General features: G+C 42.6%; 1 protein-coding gene across 1 annotated transcript in view; it reads left to right on the forward strand.

The window, feature by feature from the left end:
• IGF2R (insulin like growth factor 2 receptor) overlaps window positions 1-8,782 on the forward strand; it is a 1,933,894-nt gene extending 1,925,112 nt beyond the window's left edge. The window contains exon 48 of the mRNA XM_078648980.1: window positions 5,775-8,782. Coding sequence (XP_078505106.1) covers window positions 5,775-6,179 — 405 coding nt within the window. The 3' untranslated portion in view covers window positions 6,180-8,782. The remainder of the gene's footprint in view (window positions 1-5,774) is intronic.
• Window positions 8,783-20,297: the final 11,515 nt, after the last annotated feature.

Genomic DNA, 20,297 nt, shown 5'->3' on the forward strand with positions numbered 1-20,297 from the left:
TGGCAAATTAATCACAGCAAACATAACAAATAATAGACTCAGATATTCTCTGTCATCTAAGTTTGAGAGATAATGAAAAGCTGTCGACATTTAGACCCCTGATTGCAGTAAAGCTAATTAGATCTATATCCTGGGGTCTTCATCAGGACCAAAGAAAGTGGAGGGGTGGGGGGGGAAGCATCTATAGATAGCAGCATAAAAAATCAGGCCACAGACTCAGAGGAGGTGGGCCCTAAGGCTCCTGAGTTGATTCCGATGTTCTTATTTACATATAAACCATTTGATCGAATGAATCTGATCCAGCTGTCTAACTCTTGGAAAGATCTAATTACCTTTACTGCAATCAGGGGTCGAAACGTGGACGGCTTCTCATTATCTCTCAGACTTAGACGACCAAGAATATTTATCTGAGTCTATTATTTGTTACGTTTGCTGTGATTAATTTGCCATCATTGGGCTGGATAGGTGTCAGCTGTGTCTGATGTAGTTATTGCTTATTGCACATTGCCTTTCCTTTCGTATTACCCTCACTAGCACACAATTCTTTCCAGCCCCCTACCCCCCTCCGAGCACCATTTTAAATTGAATGTTCTGACAATCGTGTTTTCTTTGATTATCAAAATGAAGATTGTGCAAATAAACTCACATTCGTGTGAAATGAAAATGTAATGTTTAACTAATCAAACTGTGCACTTCGTTAAGTTGGTTACCACTGTGAAAGCTAAGTTTGCGACAGCATGCAAAGACCGGGGCCTCGAAGTAAATTGCTCAAAAACAAAGTATGGTTTTTAATCCCTATAACTCCACCAAGGGGAAAGTGAGGTTGGGTGCCCAACTTTTAGAGTAGGACAAAGTCTTTTATTACTTGGGAGTTCAATCAATCAATCAAGACAGCTTTATTCGGTTGCTTCATAAAAACAATCATAAAAGCACAGAAGAAAAAGAACATATCGATACAGGATTTACAATTTAAAAGGTAAAAATATGTGTCATATCAGAGTAAAACACATCAATACGTGGTCTTAAGTAATAAAAATGTCATCTTAATATGAACAAGATGCCTAGTACATTGTAAACTTAAAACATTATTAAATTCACCTATAGTTTATCCAAAGTGAAGGTTTAGGTGGACAAACGATTCCTAGGTCTCAAGACTTTCTTCAAATAAGTCACTATTTTAAAAGTGCTATGCACATCTTCAAGCTGTTGTAGTGCAAGTAAGGCAGGTCGGCATTGACAGAGCTCGATCATTTTTAAAACTGGTGCCAGGTAGAGTCTCCTTAAAGTATAAATTTGCAAAACAATAATACATGGATCGTTGATTGGTTGGAATTATTATCACAGGGCATAAATGGAGGTTTTGAGACCAGTCATTCATTTTGGACAAAGTAACTAGTCTGTGAAATACCCCCAACCTAAATCTAGTTAGTAAGAATCTATCATAAACTCCAGGTACAAAAGTTAAATAGCGTTAGATATTAAAAGTAGTTAAAATCAGCTGATTGTGGAGTACAGTGGGTTTTAATATCTCTGATGACATTCTTATAGAATCCAGCAACAAAAGACCCTCCTTTCACAATTCTTTCCTTGGTATTTGGCGAATAGAAAAAGGGTTAGTGAAATACTCAAAGTGACCAAGGTCTTTTAAAAGATTTCGGACATATTTTATCCAAGGAATTTTCAAAACCCCTTTCAGTTTTAAAGCATCTAGTAAAATGTCCCTGTTTAACTTGGCCTCTTTACGTGGGAGTTAGAATCAGCGACAATATGGCAGAGATTCCCCAAATCCAGATGAGCGTGCTGACACTCCAGCATGTGGACTGTGCAATAGTTAAGAAAGTCAAACGTTCAGCCTTCCGCTCAATTTCTCCCACCCTAGAAATACATCAGGCCAAAGGGTTGGGCGCGGCCTTCTGTGGGGGCTGGAGCATTTGAATCAGCTAGAGGTTGCAAAAAATACATTTTTAAGATTGATCCTTAATCTCCTAATGAACGTGCCATTACTACCTTTATGCCTTGATCTTGGACTAAAGTCTACCACCCTTTCGCTTTTCTTAAGGTGCTTATGTTGTGGATAAAACTTTGGACCAGTAATACCCAGATTCCAGTAAAGAACGCAGTGGAGGAAATATTAACTCTTCATAGACAGACAGGACAATTGGCTTGGTTTGAAAAGGTTAGGGCGTGGTTTTTTAATTTGGGAATGGAGACCAAGTGGGATGATCTGCAGTCTATTACAAAAAGAATTGTTCCCCAGCTTAAAAAAAGATACTGGAATGTTATTGATTCTTCTTGCACTGATACTAGGTCACTTGGCACTTCAACCACCAGATTCTTAAAAGTTAAAAGTGGTTTTAAGTTTGATTTTTATATGGATGATGTTGAACCCCCTCAGGCACGAGCAATTTAAATACAATGTAGGATTGGGGTTTTCCCACTGAATGCTATGAAAAGCACCTGGTTGAATGCTACAGTAACTCCATTGTGTTTGTCCTGTAGCTCTACCCCAGAAACTATAGAACACTTTGTCTTCTTCTGTCCTGTCTATGCTACCATGAGAAAAACATGGATTATTCCGGCTTGTCAGTTACTGCTGTTTTCACGCCTTTAGATGCCCTACGAGTATTCAGATCAGATAATACAAGGTGGCTTCTCTTCACACTTTCAAGCTATCTGATGTACGCCTGGTGGCAGAGGTCTAAACAGGTAAAATAATATCTTGGAATAGGACTCTGGAATACGTAGGGAAAGTATGCACCAAGGACATTCACAGGGACTGCAGTGTATAATTACAGTTATGAATTGACTTTTTAATGGTAATGCATTTTTAATGTTCAGCTTAGGTTTTTAAATAGTTTTAAATCATCTTATATAAGTTATAATCCTACTCTTGAATGATGTTCAGGACTATGAAGATCATGCCATTTGTATTCCCTTGTGTTCTTTTATTATTTTAATGAAACATTGTACGTCATGTGATTTTATGTATGTGTATGATCATGCTATTGATCGAATAAACTTGATGATGATGATGATGATGAAGGTCTTCAGCCTCTTGCAGAATTCAAGAAGTGAGGAGGAGGTTCTTATGTGTAGCGGCAGGTCATTCCATGCTTTAGGAGCGATGTAGGAGAAGGCTCAACCGCCAGATCTGGTTTTCCGTATGCGTGGTATGTGTTCAAGAAGGAGTCCATATAAGTAGAGGTGTCTGGAAGATTTGTGAAACCAGATGCGATGTTGAGGTATGCTGGGCCAGTGTTATGTAGTGCCTTGAAAGTGTGGGGGAAGAGTTTGAATTGTGCTTGTTTGCTTATGTGGAGGCAGTGGAGCTCCTTCAGGTGTTGTGTGCTGTGAGTGCAGCGTGGGAGGTTGAGAGTGATTCTGGCTGGTGATTTCTGAATAGTCTGCACTCTTCTGGTGAGGTTTTGGTTGATTCTGGCACAGGTGTTCCTGTAGTCCTGCTTGCTTTTGACGAGAGTGTGCATGACTATTTTCCAGGTGCTAATTGGGCGGGACGAATTTGAATTGGGCAGTCATGTAGAGTTTTCTGTCAGTAATGATCTTGAGGTTCTTGGCGTGGGTAGTGGGAGTGGGGTCACTGTTGGCCAACAGATGGCGTCCCACAGTGAAGTGCTCTTCCTGAAGATCACAGTTTTGTTCTAGACGCTTTTTCGCTTCAGACAGTTAAGCTTCATCCACTGGGCGATTTCAGTCATGCAGGCATTGAACTTGATCCAGGTACTGGGCATCTTGTCCATGAGGGGAGGGAAGGGATTATATGTCATCGGCGTACGAAAGTGTCCATGAGAGTGAATGATGCCAGCTAGAGCGATCATGCATTACAGAGAGTCTTGATCAGGGAGGATCCTTGTGGAGCTCCGCCAGTGACAATGTGGGCACTTGCAAGATCTTTAAGTTTGTATTCATCAGTTTTGAAATTCACTCAAACTGCATGAAAACGTTTTGGAACTGTTTCTCCTTGTTGTTCTCCGACACATATGTGCTTCACATAAAACCTAACTCTAGGAAGGGAAGATACATAGTTCTCTTCCATAAGCTGAAGGTCTTGATGGAAAGCTAAAGATTTTTTTGCGTTTGGGATATCTGTAAATACGTCACAGATCTGAGTGACTCAATTTTTTTAATGGAGGGCCCATTTGTCAATGTAAGGTTTTCAGTTTTTAACAATATATATAATTCCATATCCCTATTGTCAACCTGGATTGTTACCGTTTTCAAGGTATTATAGTTGTATTTTTTTTTTTTTAATTTTATTGTTTTCCTCTGTGCGCATAACCTTCCAAATAAACATTGCATTTACCGCCATTATGCAGATGGCTCATCAAGCGTTTTCATAGTAATCAAGGTTACTGTAACTGTCCCCTTTCCCAACAATCCTAACACCCCTTCCCCTCTACACCCACCCCCTGCCAGTGTGCCCTACTCAGCTAGATCAAAATGAGGTTATCGGACTATTCTGTCATCCAACCAATCAAACAGAGGAAAAGAAAAAGAAAAAACTAGAAAGAGGTTCCACTGCTGAAATGTATATTCCCTCGCGTCATCACTCTAGTCTGCTAATACCACCAAGCCCGGAATGTGCTAGGTGGCCCTCCCCCGCGCAGCCATTCGGTACACCATTCCGCACTATATTCCCTGTCAGTTCGGTATCGTCGCTCTCTCCCCTTGAACTGACGCTACATCCTCCTCGTCTTCCTCAGCGTCCATAGCAGGGGTCTGGAGTTCTGCCACTAATGCTCCCCATGCTCTTGCCGCCTTCAACGCCTTATCATTAGCAGTACGCCTAGCCAGTTGCAAGCGGAGCGTCCCTTCGCTACCCATCGCCTTTCCTCTCTTTGGCATACTGTTTTTAGGGCATTAGTGAGTTAATACGCAATATACACTTTTTCATATCGGAGAGGTGCTTTTTTTTCCATGCTCAGATGATTTTCTCTCAACATATGAATTCTTTAATGGTAGTTACTTCTCTTTACATGTTTTCTCATCTCATCCAATTCAGACTCTAGAGCCGGCATAACTCTCGATATTAAGAGGTATTTGGTTAACTATGTAGATGAAACATTGTAACTGCATTTCCATAAATAGCTTTTTGTGCTTGTGGGTATGGGAAGTGTTTCTCACTTCCAGGAAAGTACAGGTAGACTATAGGTCAATTAGTTGCCCTGGGTGATCCCAGGGCAAGGTTTGCGCAGTAGAACTTTTAGACAGTGTTGGCTTTGAAATGTGTGAGGAGAAAATGCCACGGAAGGACAATATGTGGGTCAAGCTTCTTTGGCTCTTCTCTCTGTGTCCACCTTCTTTCTATTACTGCTTGAAACTAACTTATTGTATGAATCTGTTAGTAAAGAAGAGGCTAGTTACCTCTAACATTCACTTGCCATCTGGGTATTTTGAGGTATTATGGAAGACGTATCTGCATCACTAAGGCACACTGAGGCACTTTCTTGCATTGACTCAACAGAGCAATTGACATTGACTCACAAAAAGGTGAAAGGCTGTAGCTACAAAAGCAAATAGGGAATGTGAATGTGAATTATTCCTAAAGCAGTTTTTTTGCATTCGGAATTTGCAAATCTCATGATTTGAATGTTTTAGTTAGAATGTGAATCCCTTAAAAATAGTTATTTTCCTAGGTAAGGAACTACCAATATAATTAACCATTTTCACTCTTTTGTGGGTTTTTTCAGGTTAAAAAATACAGATTTATTTTTTATAATGTATCTTTGTTTTCTTTGTGTTTTCGTGGCACACAGGTAAACACTGATGAAGAAACTGATGAAAACGAAACGGAGTGGCTCATGGATGACATCTCGAACTCCAGCGTAAGACCAGGGAAAGGCGGCCAAGAAAATGGCCACATCTCTAAATCTGTTCGGTCTTCGGCTTTCACGTCTCTCCACGTGGATGACCAGGACAGCGAGGACGAAGTGCTCACTCTCCCTGACGTCAAGATTCACTCTGGGCGCGGGAGGGAAATGGAGGGAACAAACCACACCCACAGCTCATTCCTCAATGAAGGTGAAGAGAGTATCAGGGGGTTGCTTAATGGTGGCAAGGGTAGAACAGGGAAAGCTAAAGCTGCTCGCGGGAAGGCACCAAACGCTCACCATGTAGAATCTTTCCATGACGACAGCGACGAGGATATGCTGAACGTTTAACCCACAGAGACTTACCTTGTGCCTAACATTAAAAAGAAACTGGCGGGGCAGATCACGCCCTTCCAACCAAATATAAAGACTTTTAAATGACGCTTCAAAGATTTTGCCTTTACAAAGAAAACATTTGAAAGGGAAGAAAAACAAAGGAAGGGTACTTAGTCCTGGATGTTTACAATTCTATGCCAATCCACTGCCAAAACATCAGTTTGAAATGGTACCATCCGCAGTCAGGCTTTTTTAGGATTAAGGTTTTTTGTTGTCTTTTTTCCATGAAGTGCATACAGATGTATTCTGATCATGTGGGTTTAAATGAACTTATCAGTTGTAGATACAAATGTTTTTTGAAACCATGTTAAAATGGGGGCTGTTCACCTGTTGCATTTCCCAACCGTGCCATTTACATTTCAAACATGTACTCCCTTTCAGTGATATGTTTTGTTCCACTTAGACCTTGAGCCCTACTCCGCATTTTGCCCCTGTTGCTTCTAGGTGGCTCAACACTTAACTTTGCCTTCTGGTGAGATTTTATAATGAGACTCCGGAAGCACTACTAGCCCCATTTGTGAACTGACGGCAAGGTCAACGCCTGAGCAGTAAAGGCTGTGTTTGTCAGTGTCCAGGTATAGGTAGAGGTCATTGGTAGTTTCGTTTTCAAGTTCAATATTGGGGCCAGGGTTGAAAGGGTTACCTCATAGCTCACTTGCTAAAACGTCAAGCAGCAGGTATGTGTTCCACAGTTCTGGACAAAACCATTTGTCTTGAATTCCTGTGCAGATTTGCTTAAGCATGTTAGGTTTTATTTTAAGAAAAACATCTTTATCACAAAATCATATCCGAGTTTGGGGGACAACAACAGTAAATACTAATCCTCTGTGCTCTTAGTTTTTACTCCTCTTTTTGAGAGGACGCAGCTGATTTCTAGAAATGTCAGCATGTTTTACAGGCTTCTCGTGTGATCTAGTTTCAACTTACCATTACTTCATATTAAAAAAAAATGGTATAAAGGAAAACCCCTACTTAGGAACTACCATAAATGTAAACTACTCGTCTGATAAATTGCCTAACCTATATTCTGCATTAACTATTAGATGTCCCCCAGTGCTCTAGTAAGATTTGAACATTGACATAAAAGAATTTCCTCCTTAATGCTCTCATGTGTTGGTTATTTTGACTTATGTCGCTACAACTTTAGTGGGTCTTCCAGCTCCCCAATCCCATAAGTCTAGATCTCATTAGACTTGCATTTGCTGAAAACCTTACCGGGTTTTCATCATGGAATTCTTTCTTTGCCACCCTGAACGTCTTTTCACCTTTGCAAATTCTCCTGGCTGAAATCCAGGGAGATGAATGTCTCATCAGTTTCAGAGAACAAAATTCCTCCAGTGTTGTAAAACTGCCTCACACTCCACCTATATCCTTAGCTGTATCGTTGTATCTGAACCTATAAACTCATTCTGTTTTTCCCTCCTGAAGTGACAGTGTCCCTCAAAAACAGCTTTTGATCTGGCATTTGTCACTGCCACTTCCAGAACTGGATGCACATGACTCCAAATGGAATTTGATCTCCTGCAGTATTCACAATGTGCAGGTTAATAGCCCCCTTTTTATTACGATGACTAATGTATCCATTTATTCTGCTGTCATCTTCTGCCAATCAGTAGTTTTTTTGTTTTAGCTGCTGGGAGGTTTTCATGATTGTTCTTCTATTTATTGACCTAAACTTCTACTCAGGGTTGCTGTTTGATAGCAACAAGTTCTTCCTGCCGGCAGGGTATTAATTTGCTATAAAGCCAATCATCAATTTGAAAAGTGTTATTTATCTGAGAGTTAAAAAGCATGGTTGTGTTTTTGAGATATCTAATGTCAAATTGGAGGTGATCTGTTATTTATATTGTAAATTATCTGTTTTTCATTTAACAGCTACTTATATGACGTAACTAATAATCATTGCATGATGGCTTTGGTGCTAGTGATGGGTTGTAAATAAGTATTGTATATGCATATGTATACAGTACAATGATCTATGCATACATCTACATTATCTGAGGCAGTAAGTGGATCCAAGGCACAAAACGTTTCTTGAAAGAGTAGATGTTCCAGATATATTCAAAATTGCAAGTAGGCGAGCTTTCGAGAATTCAGTGAATGCTGCCTTTGCAGATGTTGTTTTGTGTTCCTTTGACTCCACGGTCAATTGAAGCCTTAATTTGCACAGTGTGTACGTATCATTGTTGATCTCACTGCTTGAAAAAGATTGGCCAAAACCTGACAATAATTCCACATCATTGATCCGATTATATAGAACCACAGTCAACAATCAGTTCAGTATTGACATAGGATAACCACATCTTCCTGTAGTAAACTGCTCCTCTCTTTTAAATGTTTTCTAAATTACCTGCTGGGAATTTTTGTTTGGTACAAGAATATAGTTTGTCGTCTTTATTTTTTTTCTAAGAAAATTCTTGTCCTTTTTGTACATTTTGGCATTTTTTCTGGGCTCATTGGTACTTTTGATTTGATTTTTTTTTTTTTTTGGTAGGAATTTTTTTCCATTTTGTCAAAATGTAATGTATAAATATTGTTTCAATAAAATGTCGATTATTCTTTGTCATTATTTTTTTAATGTTGAAAATGAGTGTTTTAAGGTATCTTTCAGCTGCTACTTATGACCAAAGCATTCATGTGCATTGAGAATTACCCATTCTGTACACTGTCTAATGAAAAGGTAACATATTCCTTGTTTATTTAAAGTAGTTTAAGCAAACAACCAAAATGAGTCCAGGATCTTTGTCTTGTTCTTTTGTTTTAGTTCCACGTGATATCTTTTTGGTATGGTTGTCGCATTGGGCGTATATAGGGGTGGTTCCTATTCTGTGGTTTTACAGGTAGGATTTTGTGGAAAGTTTGTCACTTCATGATTTGTTGGTGTCATTATAGGATGTAATGGTTTTAGGGGTCTAGTGCTTGCCAAACAGGGCTGGTGTAATTTTCACCCTTGGTTCACCACAATGTGGTAGTGCCTGTGCCGTTCTAGATCTAAAATAGTTGTTTGGTGGTGGGTTCCAATCTGAACATTCTGTGGTGTGGTTCCCACAATGGGTTAGTCTTGTGCAGTTTCCACACCACAGGTTCCTATGATCTAGTTACTGCAGTATGTTGATGTGATGTGTTCTGACGCTGGGTTATCTGTGATGTGTTTGCCATAGAGATGCCATGGTTTGATTTCCACAATGGGCTTCTTTGGTGTGTTTGTCAAATTGGGAGGCGTGTGGTGCAGTTGCCACAAGGGATATTCCCTGTCGTGCATTTACTATAAGGAGCAATTAATATGATGTGGTTGCCACAAGTGAGCTCATGTTGGGGTGTTTGCCTTATGGTGTTGTGGTCGCCTAACACAGTGTCCTGTGGTGCTGGTGTAACATCATCCCTGTAGTGCACTGGACCTGCTGGCTTTTCTGTGGTGCTTTTGTATGTTCCATGTTGGGATTTCTGTGGTGTGGTTGGAACACAGGGTCTCTTGGGTGTAGATACCATGTGGGTTTCTTCTGGGCATTTTGCCACAGAGATTTATTTTACGTAGTTGCCACACAGGGGTTCTTGGTATTCATCTGGCTGCCACGTTGGTGTTTATTTATTGTGGTTGCCACATCAGGAGTTAATGGACTGTGGTTGCTACAGTGGGAGTCAATTCATGAGGTTACTGCACAGAGCGTCTTCTGTTGTCGCTTTAGTGTGGGTGTTACTCCCATATTGAAGTTCCTCCCTCTTCTGTGGTCTGTGGTTTTCTTAGACCCTGCAGTATCTCAACTCCATCCACATGTAACTATTATGTTTGGCAGTGATTCCTCTTTCTATCTCGTTCATATTCAAAACGTTTCCAAGGGTAGACACTTGGGCATTGGATTTCATCAGGACAGTCATACAAATGGGGTATGTAAGTGAAGTACAGATACAATTTTGCAAGCTATTTAAATGCTGTTTGCATATGATTTAAAATTAGTGTGGGCTATATATTTTTAAAGGTACATGATATTCTTGAATTTTAGGACTAAAGGCATAATATTCATGCTTGGTATAAATCCTCTATGATAATACATCTGTGTGTATAATTTGTAGTATATTTGGTGGGTTTTTTCCCACTGCCAGGTTGATCTGTGACAGCCTACAAAACAACAGAAATGAAAATCGCCGCGTGGGGAGACGTGCGACTAACCAAATCAATTTAAAAATTCAAGTTTATTCGAATTAAAACCATTACACCAATCCAATATCCTCAAAAGTAAAAAGTAGTAAGAACTCTTATAGAACATAAATACAGAGATATACGGACAGTAATACATACATAATACAACATATGAAAAATAGCAAATTAATCACATTATTTTTACAGTTTTTAAAATGTTAGTCTTGTCTGTCAGGCAGAGTATAAACTGAGAATTTTTTTAAAAGTTATAATAAATATCAGTTGAATACCACAACACATACGAACCTTTGCCGGATTTACATTAAAAGCCTCAACCCATGGTAAAATCTAGTTTTTCCATAGAATGTTTAATAGGGGGCAGAATAGAAGCAAGTGTAGGGAAAGCCAATAGATCTGGCGTTGGCTGCTTGCCTTTTGGAATTAAAACCAGTGTTTGTTTTGTCATAGCTTTTGCAAAACTTTAGTGTTTGGGGCGCAGCCAGGCCTTCGCCAATATAAAAAAATTGGCTTAAACGATTTTTGTATCTCATTATTACCACATTGCAATAGTAATCCCTGGCACTGAAGGGAACTACTACTTTGTGGCAGATGTGCACCTTGTGAAAAGGGTCAAATGCCATCAATTTCATTGAAGTTGGCCATTGGCTGAAATAAGCGGATCCATTGCCCCATGTTGTGCGCTGCAGTGAGCAGTAGAAAAATGATTGACACAACAAACCAGTGGAGAAAAAGGATTGTCTGAAAGTCCAAGTATAATGTATGTAAATGTAGTCAAATCAAATGCTCTTGCCTAACACCTGCCCTTAAAAAAACAAAAGAAAACTTGACCCCCTTCATCCTTAAAGTTCCAGATTGATGTAGTGTTTCTTGCCACATTACTAATAGAACATTCTAAATCTGACATGAAGTGATCGAGTGTAGGAAGGGTAGGTGCTCTTCAGACGAGGCTCGCAGCTGGAGTCCTTTTTAATGGCTAGATGAGTTTTGCCTATGGGCATCAATAGCATGAGTTCCAGATTCGAGTTCTCAGTTGATTCATAGAACAAGACTTAACCATAATCCGACTATAACATGTAATATGTCATAAGTGAGCCATACTTCAGGGAGGTTAGGATGGTTTGGCCCACTGGCTAGATGTGACAAAGAACAATCCAATTAGTGAACCTCCGCTACTTTGCGACATCGGTTCCAATGTTTTTGTTTTTTTAAACCTTAAAATATGTGTTTGCGCCACAGCCAATATTTGATCTTCGTTCTAAATGCTCTCCATCACCGTTGCATCAAAAATCTATTGAAATTCATTGTCATGTTCTGAAATTAATCCATTTAAAAAGTACAAAAAGCACGTTTTATTTCTCCACAAAACGTTTTCAAGGCTAGACTAAATCAAAGGTAAAAAAATCAAGTGAGACGACCACCTTTAGTAGACTAATTCTTCAATCGCTGAGAACTGTGTTTGACACTCTGGTCACAAGTTCGAATCCTGGTCGATTTAATCGGCACTTAACCATTTTGAAGTCAATAGAATGAGTACAGTTGAGCTGGTTAATAATAATTACCCAAAAAGAAAAATATTAGCAAAACGTGGTATATAGTAAGTGCATATGGACTGTGATTTAGAAATATAACATGAATAAGTTAAAAACGAAAGTAATGGCTGTAAAACATGCGACCATAGAGTAAACGGGAGAAAAGCCACTGATTTCCATAGTGGCAGCACAATGTCAAAACCTTCAAAAAGATCTTAGGCCTCGGTGACCTGCAATATCCTTACAGTGTTCGTCGGAGGATTCGTAATCCCTTATATAATCAGCGACTTGACACATTTAGTCCCTGGTTATAAAGAAAAGACGTCAGAACTCTAATTTAATAAGTAATTGCAGTCGAGTTCTGATGTTCTGAGCCAGCAGTCCATGTGAAAGGCCGGTCAGGTAACAGAGCAGATGTTTAAAGCAACAACAATGAAATGTTGCTTTTATTTATTGATTTATAAAGTTTTGTATAGCACAAACGTGGACCTTACGGCTCATGCGCTATTTTTCTAGTTTACAGTGACTATCAGAAATAACACAATTATGTTTTACATTCCTTATATAATTATAGAAAAGTTAAGAGTATTTCTGCATGTTTCTAAACATTCTAACCTACTTCAGACTTTTTTTTAAACTGACTTGTATTGAACTGTTTCTAATATCTTTTTGCAACAAATATCTAACAGGTTTTTAGATGTGTTTAATTTTGCACTAGAGTAGCTTTTTATTCTTCATATTTGCAGACATGCTTCCTCTCTCATATGAAAGAGCTGCGCACCAAGGTGTTAGGTCGTTTGTGGGAAAGGTGATGGCGTGACCTTGTTTTATATGGGATAAAGTGCCCCCTTCTGTACATAAGGATTTTGCAAGTCACTTCTGCTTCGTTCTTCTATATTTCTATGGAACTCCTCGGTGACTTGCAATATTCTTATAATGTACTGCAGGGAATACTTTATCCCTTATATAAAAATGACATTCTGGTAGCACGTATTCTATCTGTGTGCCATTCTGTATTGCTGGGTATGTTTTTCATTACTAATGTTAGTTATATAGTTTTTGACCGTTTTATTCCTTTCCATTTATTTATCTTGTGGTTGTATAGGAATAGATCCGAGGTACCTCGTACACCTGACAATTGTAGTAGTTTCATGTGTTTTTGCCAGTGTAGGTCTGGCATCAACCAAAAACATGTGCTAGGACTATACAGAGACTGTGGGCTTCGAGTTAGCCCCCTTCACCCATTGGCTTGTTGTGGGATAATAATAATAATAATAATCCACATTTGTGTAGCGCACAATCACCCGTTAGGGTCTCTAGGCGCTGGGGGCCGTCGGGAAGATTAAGCAAGCTATTGCCCAGAGTCACATGGTGCTGGGCTAACCTGCCGCCGGAGCCGGGGATCGAACCCTGATCCCCAGATTCCAGTGTCGGTCGCCCTGGCCGTGGCGCCACACCGGGATCAGGCCCCTTCAAACGTTAGTTATCTACTGTGTCTTTCACGTTTGTGTCTTTAACGTTTTTCGTCAGCTTACGGCATTTTGATGATGTTTACATTTTATGATCAGCAATGAAAAGTGTCCCTTTCGAACACATTGCATCAGGAGTAGCTTTTGTTTTTTTATAGCCCTTTGTACCGCATACAGATGCTACTATTACCCATTTTATGATGCTTGATTTACCCCCTGACATGGTAAGACTGAGTCTTGCTAGCAGGTCTTTATCTCCAGCACATCACATTTTGGAAGCAATATGTGTTCCACTCGGTGAGCCATCCTGCTGCCTTTGGATGATTGGGTTCTCACACTGCCTTTTGTATCCTCCTATTTACCCGTCCCCACCATCCGGCAGTTCGTGACAATGTGGCTCACGGAGGGAGACAGGCAACCACTGCCATGTGAGGTGAAGTTACACATGAGCATACATACAGGAATCCTTCTGAGAGCAGTTTACTTGAAAAACGCACAGTAGACATTCACACAGTCACTGTTGATGTACAAGGTGGTTGTGTCATGTTTATACTTGAGAACCCAGATAAATGAACAGAGGGTGCAGCTTATCCGAATATCTTTCAATGATCTCTCCAGTTGCCAGGTTCAGAACTCCAAAAATGTGGGAACGCATGATCATTTATATAAAGGACTGTTTAATGTGAGTTTGAACACGTGCAATGAGTCGTTTCTACTCTTCCCTCAGTGTATTATCCTAATCCTTTTGCACAGTGCAGCGTCGCCCGTCTTAGACCAGCAGTTCTTAACCTAGGGCCTGCGACTGTTTTGAAAATTAAATAATTTGAGCAGAATAATAAAGTATGTATACATAAAAAATCTAAATGAAAATTTGAAACCGATCTTCAAATGTGAAGAAACCAGAAATCGAAGATTACCCATTAAGAAGATCCCTACTCTTGATTCGCAGAAGCAGCTCAAGTGCAGCAAACAGACAATGCATTAAGAGCAAAAAAGACAACATGATATGCTTAAAACCTAGCACAACACTAGGTCTTTTAGAAATAAAACAAAATATTGAAAAGCTCCAACTTTCCAATTAAAATTAAACTTCTGATTTTTGTATTTGTTTTCTGGTTTAAATAAAATATTTTGTCATTTTTGTAAGGGTTTGATGTATGCAGATGTCTTAACAAGGGGGGACAGGCTGTGTCTGCATTTCTCTGGAGCCTAGAGCACATCAATACAACATCCAGTACCTGGAATGTGTGCAAAGTTCCTGAATAGATCTCAGAAATAGGTCTTCCTCTTCTCCCCTGTACCTTTGTTTAAAGTAACCTGTGCATATTTAAGTAACAGAATACCTACTCTGGTTTTGGGCCCATTGCATTGTTCCTGCTGGTAATATTTTGTACTTTATATAGCACATCATACTTTACATACACACATCATAATACACTTATGCAGCTCTATAAATAGCATATTTTTCTATTACTCCATTTATGGCACTACCTTAACAAACCTATATGGTAGACTGAGTCTGCCTTGCAGGGATTCAAGCTTCCTACTTCTGGCACACTGCACCATGTGCATTCAGCTCAGTGAGCCATCTTGCTGTTTTATGGCAGCTAGGCACTCACAATGCCTTTTGTATCCTACTTTCTGTTGGACACTTCTTACTGCGATCCTCACCTTCTGAATATTCCCAGATGCCAGACTGAATCCGGAAAAACTCAAAAAACAGTTGTTCTGCAAATTGGTTGGTGGCATTTTGCGACTCCGCGTCAACTCTTCCCTCTCCGAAAGTGACGTTTGGAGCTGCATAAAAGCACCACTTATGCATGCTGGCAGCAGTTGCTTTCTTTCTGTGCCTTCAGATTCAGATCCAGAGTTCTTCTCATTCTTTCTTCACTCTGTGAAGAGATCCTACTGTGAATTTCCTAATGTGTGAAGGACATGTCTGATACAGACATCTAGCTGCAGAGTCCTTACCTTAGAATTTCCCAGCCATCAGGCTGGATCGGGAAGATTTTTGCTCGAGCCGTACCCTTGCGCACCAGTAGGTGGTGTCGGCTGGCTCTGCGTGAAGTAGTCCGTGCATCAACTATATAGGTGCCACCCCATTGTGCTGACATCAGGTCTTTTCTTTCTGCGCCAGCTAGCGCAGATCCGTGATGAGAGCTACCCTCTGTCACCTTTTGACAGGATTTTTTCGATGTTTTACGATTTTTTAGAGTGTGTAGGTTTTTTCCAAACATGTCGAAGATGACTTCTGGATTCAAACTGTGCAGTGCCTATCATTGTGCCATTTTTGTGACAGATCCACACTTAATTTGTCTCTGGTGCCTGGAGGGCGACCACGACTCGAAGTCCTGCTCCAACTGCCAGGCCATGGGTCTGAAAGCTTTGAGGAAGCGGTCACTTAAGCTGCTTGCACCCCAGCACTCAGCACAATGCCATTCGCCCCAGAGATCTTGTTCTCGGTCCCGGTCGAGAGGAAGGTCTGGGTACCACTCTGGGAGTCCTAAGTCCTCTCACTCAAAGTCATTCGGTCGGTCATGTAAGAGGCATAAGAAATAAAAGAAGTTGGTGTGCTTCAACTTCTCCCTGTTCAACAACCGACATGTCGGAGCAGTCTTGACTCTCTAGGCCTCGTTCTATGGAACCTGCACCTGAGTCTGCTTTGCTCTTACCTGCCTTTCAAGGAGCCGGAGTGACCTCTGCCCAGCTTAAATAATTTTATGACGCCATTTGCCTCATATTTGGGTGACCTGACCGTCCCTGCGCGTTCAGGCCCCAGAGGGGACTCCATCGGGTTCCGCTCCAGCGGCTCCGGACCCAGCTCTGATGTCCCCCAATGGATCCGGTGGTGGACCCAGACTGGAACCAGTCATGCCACTGCGACCTTCCCCTGGCCCTGCACTGAGACTCCCGACACCACTGGTGCCTTCCATGACGGCCCCAGCCCCATTGTTATTACCGACAACTCGGAGCTGGATCTCCTAGGTCGGGTCTTCAACCTTATTTTAACGGGCTAGGAATGGATGGAGATTTGGACGGGTTGCTGGACCCTTTACAAGACCAGCCTGAGCAAAAAAGTGACTGGTATGAGGAATTGGGCGAAGCAAATAGACTGGATACCTCTCCAGGTTCTGGCCTGCTTTCTCTACCATGGCTACGGAGGAGGGTGCTTCATATCTTCATGGAGAAGTGTGGCTCAGTGGTTAGAGGCGGCAGACCTGGAAGCTGAGATCGGCCGTGGACCAGGGTTCGATTCCCCGCCTCGGCGGGTCTCGGGCTCTAAAATTCCACGGACTCGATAATTCTCGCTCCGGTGCCTACTCGACTCACGGGGTCACACTCTGCGACTTAGGGCAATAGCTTGCTTAATCTCCACTACGGCCCCTCGCCGCGGGATGCCTGGCTTTCACCTTGTGGATACCCTGCCGGGGTATCTCACAGGGGAATACCAGGACGGGTTCCCTAAGCAAGTGCTTAGATACCGTGTCAGTGATTTGCGCTATATAAATACATGTACATTTACATATATGCTATGGTGGTGAGTAGGGTAGCTGAGGTCCTGGACCTTCGTTGGAAGTCAAGATGAACATTTTGACAGGGGTCCTGCAGTCAGGTGTCTCCTCCTCGGAACCCCTCCTACCTTTCACCGAGGCCTTGACTGATGTCCTTCTGTGAACCTGGTCTAAGCCCAGCACAGGGGTACCTGTGAATAGGACAATTGAACACTGCTATCGCCCTGCAACAGGGAGACCCATGATTCCTCACCAATCACCCTACCACCGAGAGCTTGAGGGTCCAAGCCTCTACCTCACAAGGCATGTTCCCTTCCACCCTCTGGACAGGGATTCCAAGAGGCTGGTTAGTTGGGGCAATAAAAATGTTTCTTCCACCAGCCGTGCATTGTGGTCGGTAAACACTGCATGCCTATTCGGACGTTACTCCCTTTCCTTCTGGGAAACGGTTGTGCAAGTGCTGCCACAGGCCCCGGAGAAGGCCCGGTTCATTGTCTCCCAAGCAGGATCAGACAGGAGAGATGCAGCACAGTTCACCATTTGTTGTGTGCTTGACAAGACCAACTTGCGGGGCAGAGCGGTGTCATCTAAATTGGCAGTTTGACTCCACGCCTGGCTTTTCTGGGAAGGTCTACGCTTCCGTAATGGACATGCCCTTTGATGGCACCTATCTCTTAGGAGACAAGCCAGACATAGCCCTGGTGCGCTTTAAGGACTCACAGGCTATGGCCAAGTTTTTGGGCATCTCAGTAGCCACCCATCCCAGACTTCCTTTCGCCCCATTTGTGGCCACAAAATGGACGTTCAATTATGCCAGATATATGCCAGCCACAAGACAATGCAGGTTCAGCAACCTATGTGCTGCTCCATTAAACCCCATGGGTCAAGCGGCTAGAGGTAGTCAGTCTACTCTTCCCCCTGCAGCCTCCAAACCTTCCTAATCTGGCCCTTCAAGATCATGGGCAGCCAGTTGGTGGCAGGATCAGTGTCACCTCCACCACTGGCAAACATCACGTCGGACAGGTGGGTTCTTCAGATAGTCCGAAGAGGCTACTCTCTCCCCTTCAACACTACCCCTACCTCCATGCCTCCAACTTACACCAGCTGAGAGAGGACCACCTAAACTTTCTTCAGGAGGAAGTCAGGACTCTCGTGGCCAAGGGAACCACAGAGAGGGTTCCAGTGCCAAAAGTAGGCCGTGGTTGCTATTCCCTCTACTTTCTGGTCCCGAAAAAGGAAAAGGGCCTCCATCCCATCCTAGATCTGTGAGCCCTCAACTACTTCCTCAAAAATGAAAAGTTCAAAATGCTCTCACTGGCTCAGGTCTTGTCTGCCCTAGACCCCGGAAACTGGATGGTAACATTGGAGTTGCAGGACGCCTATTTTCACTTTCCCGTCCAGCCTGCTCTTCGCTGTTACCTGCAGTTCATGGTGCTCCCCTTTTGCCTTACCAGCACCCCTCGGGTATTGACTAAAGTCATGGTGGTGGTCGCAGCTCATCTGCGCAGATCAGGGGTACCAGTCTTCTCCTGTCTCAACGACTGGCCACTGAAGGCATGCTCACCCCAGACTGTCCTCTCCCACCTCTAGACTACGCTGAACCTCATGCTTTCGCTGGGGTTCACTATCAATGTGCCGAAGTCACACCTGACTCCCTCTCAGACAATCCCCTGCATCGGAGCTGTTCTGGATACAGTGCAGTTTTGGACCTATGCTCCTGAGCAGTGAGTCCAGGATATTCAGGCTATGATACTGAAGTTTCAGCCTTTCCCTATGCAGCTCTGCAGTAGGACCTACAGTTCCAGTGGGTGCAGCATCTGGGGAATCTCATTGACTTAGTTCAGATCTTTGAGGGGAACTGCACAGGACCTGCAGTGGTGGCTGACCAACTGCGATTGGATCAGAGGCAGTCCCCTCTCCCTTCCCCAACCAGATCACACAGTAGTGACAGATGCGTCACTCCTGGGATAGGGCGGCCATCTGGGAGGGGTGGAGACTCTGGCTTTTGGCGGAATCCGTCCTCCACATAGACTTGCTGGAGCTCAGAGTGATTTGCTTGGCACTGAAAGTTTTTCTTCCTTCCATCAAGAGAAAGCTGGTTCAGGTGATCACTAACAACATAACTGCAATGTGGTACTGGAACAAACATGGGGGGGGTTTGGGGTCGTGGACCCTTTGTCAAGAGGGCCCTCATCTATGGACATGGTGGGAACAGCAGGGCATATCCCTGGTAGTTCAACACCTGGCAGGTTCCCTGAATGCAATGGCAGACAAACTCAGCCGTTGATGCCTAGGGGATCACAAATGGCATCTCCATCCAGAGGTGGCGCATGGACTCTTTCAGAAGTGGGGAGAGCCTTGGTTAAATCTGTTCGCATCCAATGAAAATGCTCCATGTTAACAGTTTTGCATACTGGAGTTTCCAAGGTGGCGCTCGCTTGGTGACGCTTTTCATCTCGAGTGAAACTCAAACCTCCTGTACACCTTACCACCAATACCACTCCTGTCCGGAGTGCTCAAGGTGTCCGGGCCCAAGCCATTTTTGTGTCTCCGGACTGGGCACAGACAGTCTGGTATCTTGAGCTTCTCCAATTGAGCGTCGATCTTCCGATCAGTTGGCAGGGTCTTCTGTTGCAGCAGCAGGGAAGGGTCCTCCACCCGAACTTGTCAACTCTACACTTTCTTGCGTAGAGATTGAGCAGCAGAATTTGACAGCATTCAACCTTTCTCCCGAAATCTGTAATGGTATTTTAGCAGCCTGGCGCCCCTCTACCAAGATTGTATACGCCTGTCGGTGGCAAAAATGTGTCAAATATTGTACAGAAAGGTCTATTGTTCCTCCTTCTGGTTCTCTCTCTTAAGTCCTTCTCTTTATATTGACCCTTGCCTAGCAGGGCTCTGCTCTGGGCACTCTTAAACGTTTCCTTTTGGCATTGGCTGCCTTCTATAGGCTGCCCTTATTTAAATCCCCTATTGTAAATACGTTTCTTAAGGGACTTGTACATATTTTCCCCCGTGCCCCATTCATCATGCCTCTATGGGACCTTAATTTGCTTCTCACCTTCTAGTGTGTGCTCTGTTTGAACGTCTGCACTCCTGCCCCCTCCAGCTGCTTACCATCAAAACAGCCTTTTTAGTGGCAATAACGCCTGCTAGAGGGGTGAACAAATTGCAGGCTCTGTCATCCAAGCCTCCTTACCCGATCATTTCCTTGATAAGTTGGTGCTCCCCACTAAGGCCTCTTTCTTAGTGAAAGTGGTAACACCATTCCACGTGGGACATTGTCACTTCGTCCACTTTCTATGTTCCTGTGCTCCCCTCTAAACGGAAGGAGCAACTCCACCGTCTGGACCCAAAAGAACGTTCTCGATATACCTTGAGCGCTACATAGAGTTCCGGGTGGA

Source organism: Lissotriton helveticus, chromosome 6, assembly GCF_964261635.1.
Source record: "Lissotriton helveticus chromosome 6, aLisHel1.1, whole genome shotgun sequence".
Taxonomy (NCBI): domain Eukaryota; kingdom Metazoa; phylum Chordata; class Amphibia; order Caudata; family Salamandridae; genus Lissotriton; species Lissotriton helveticus.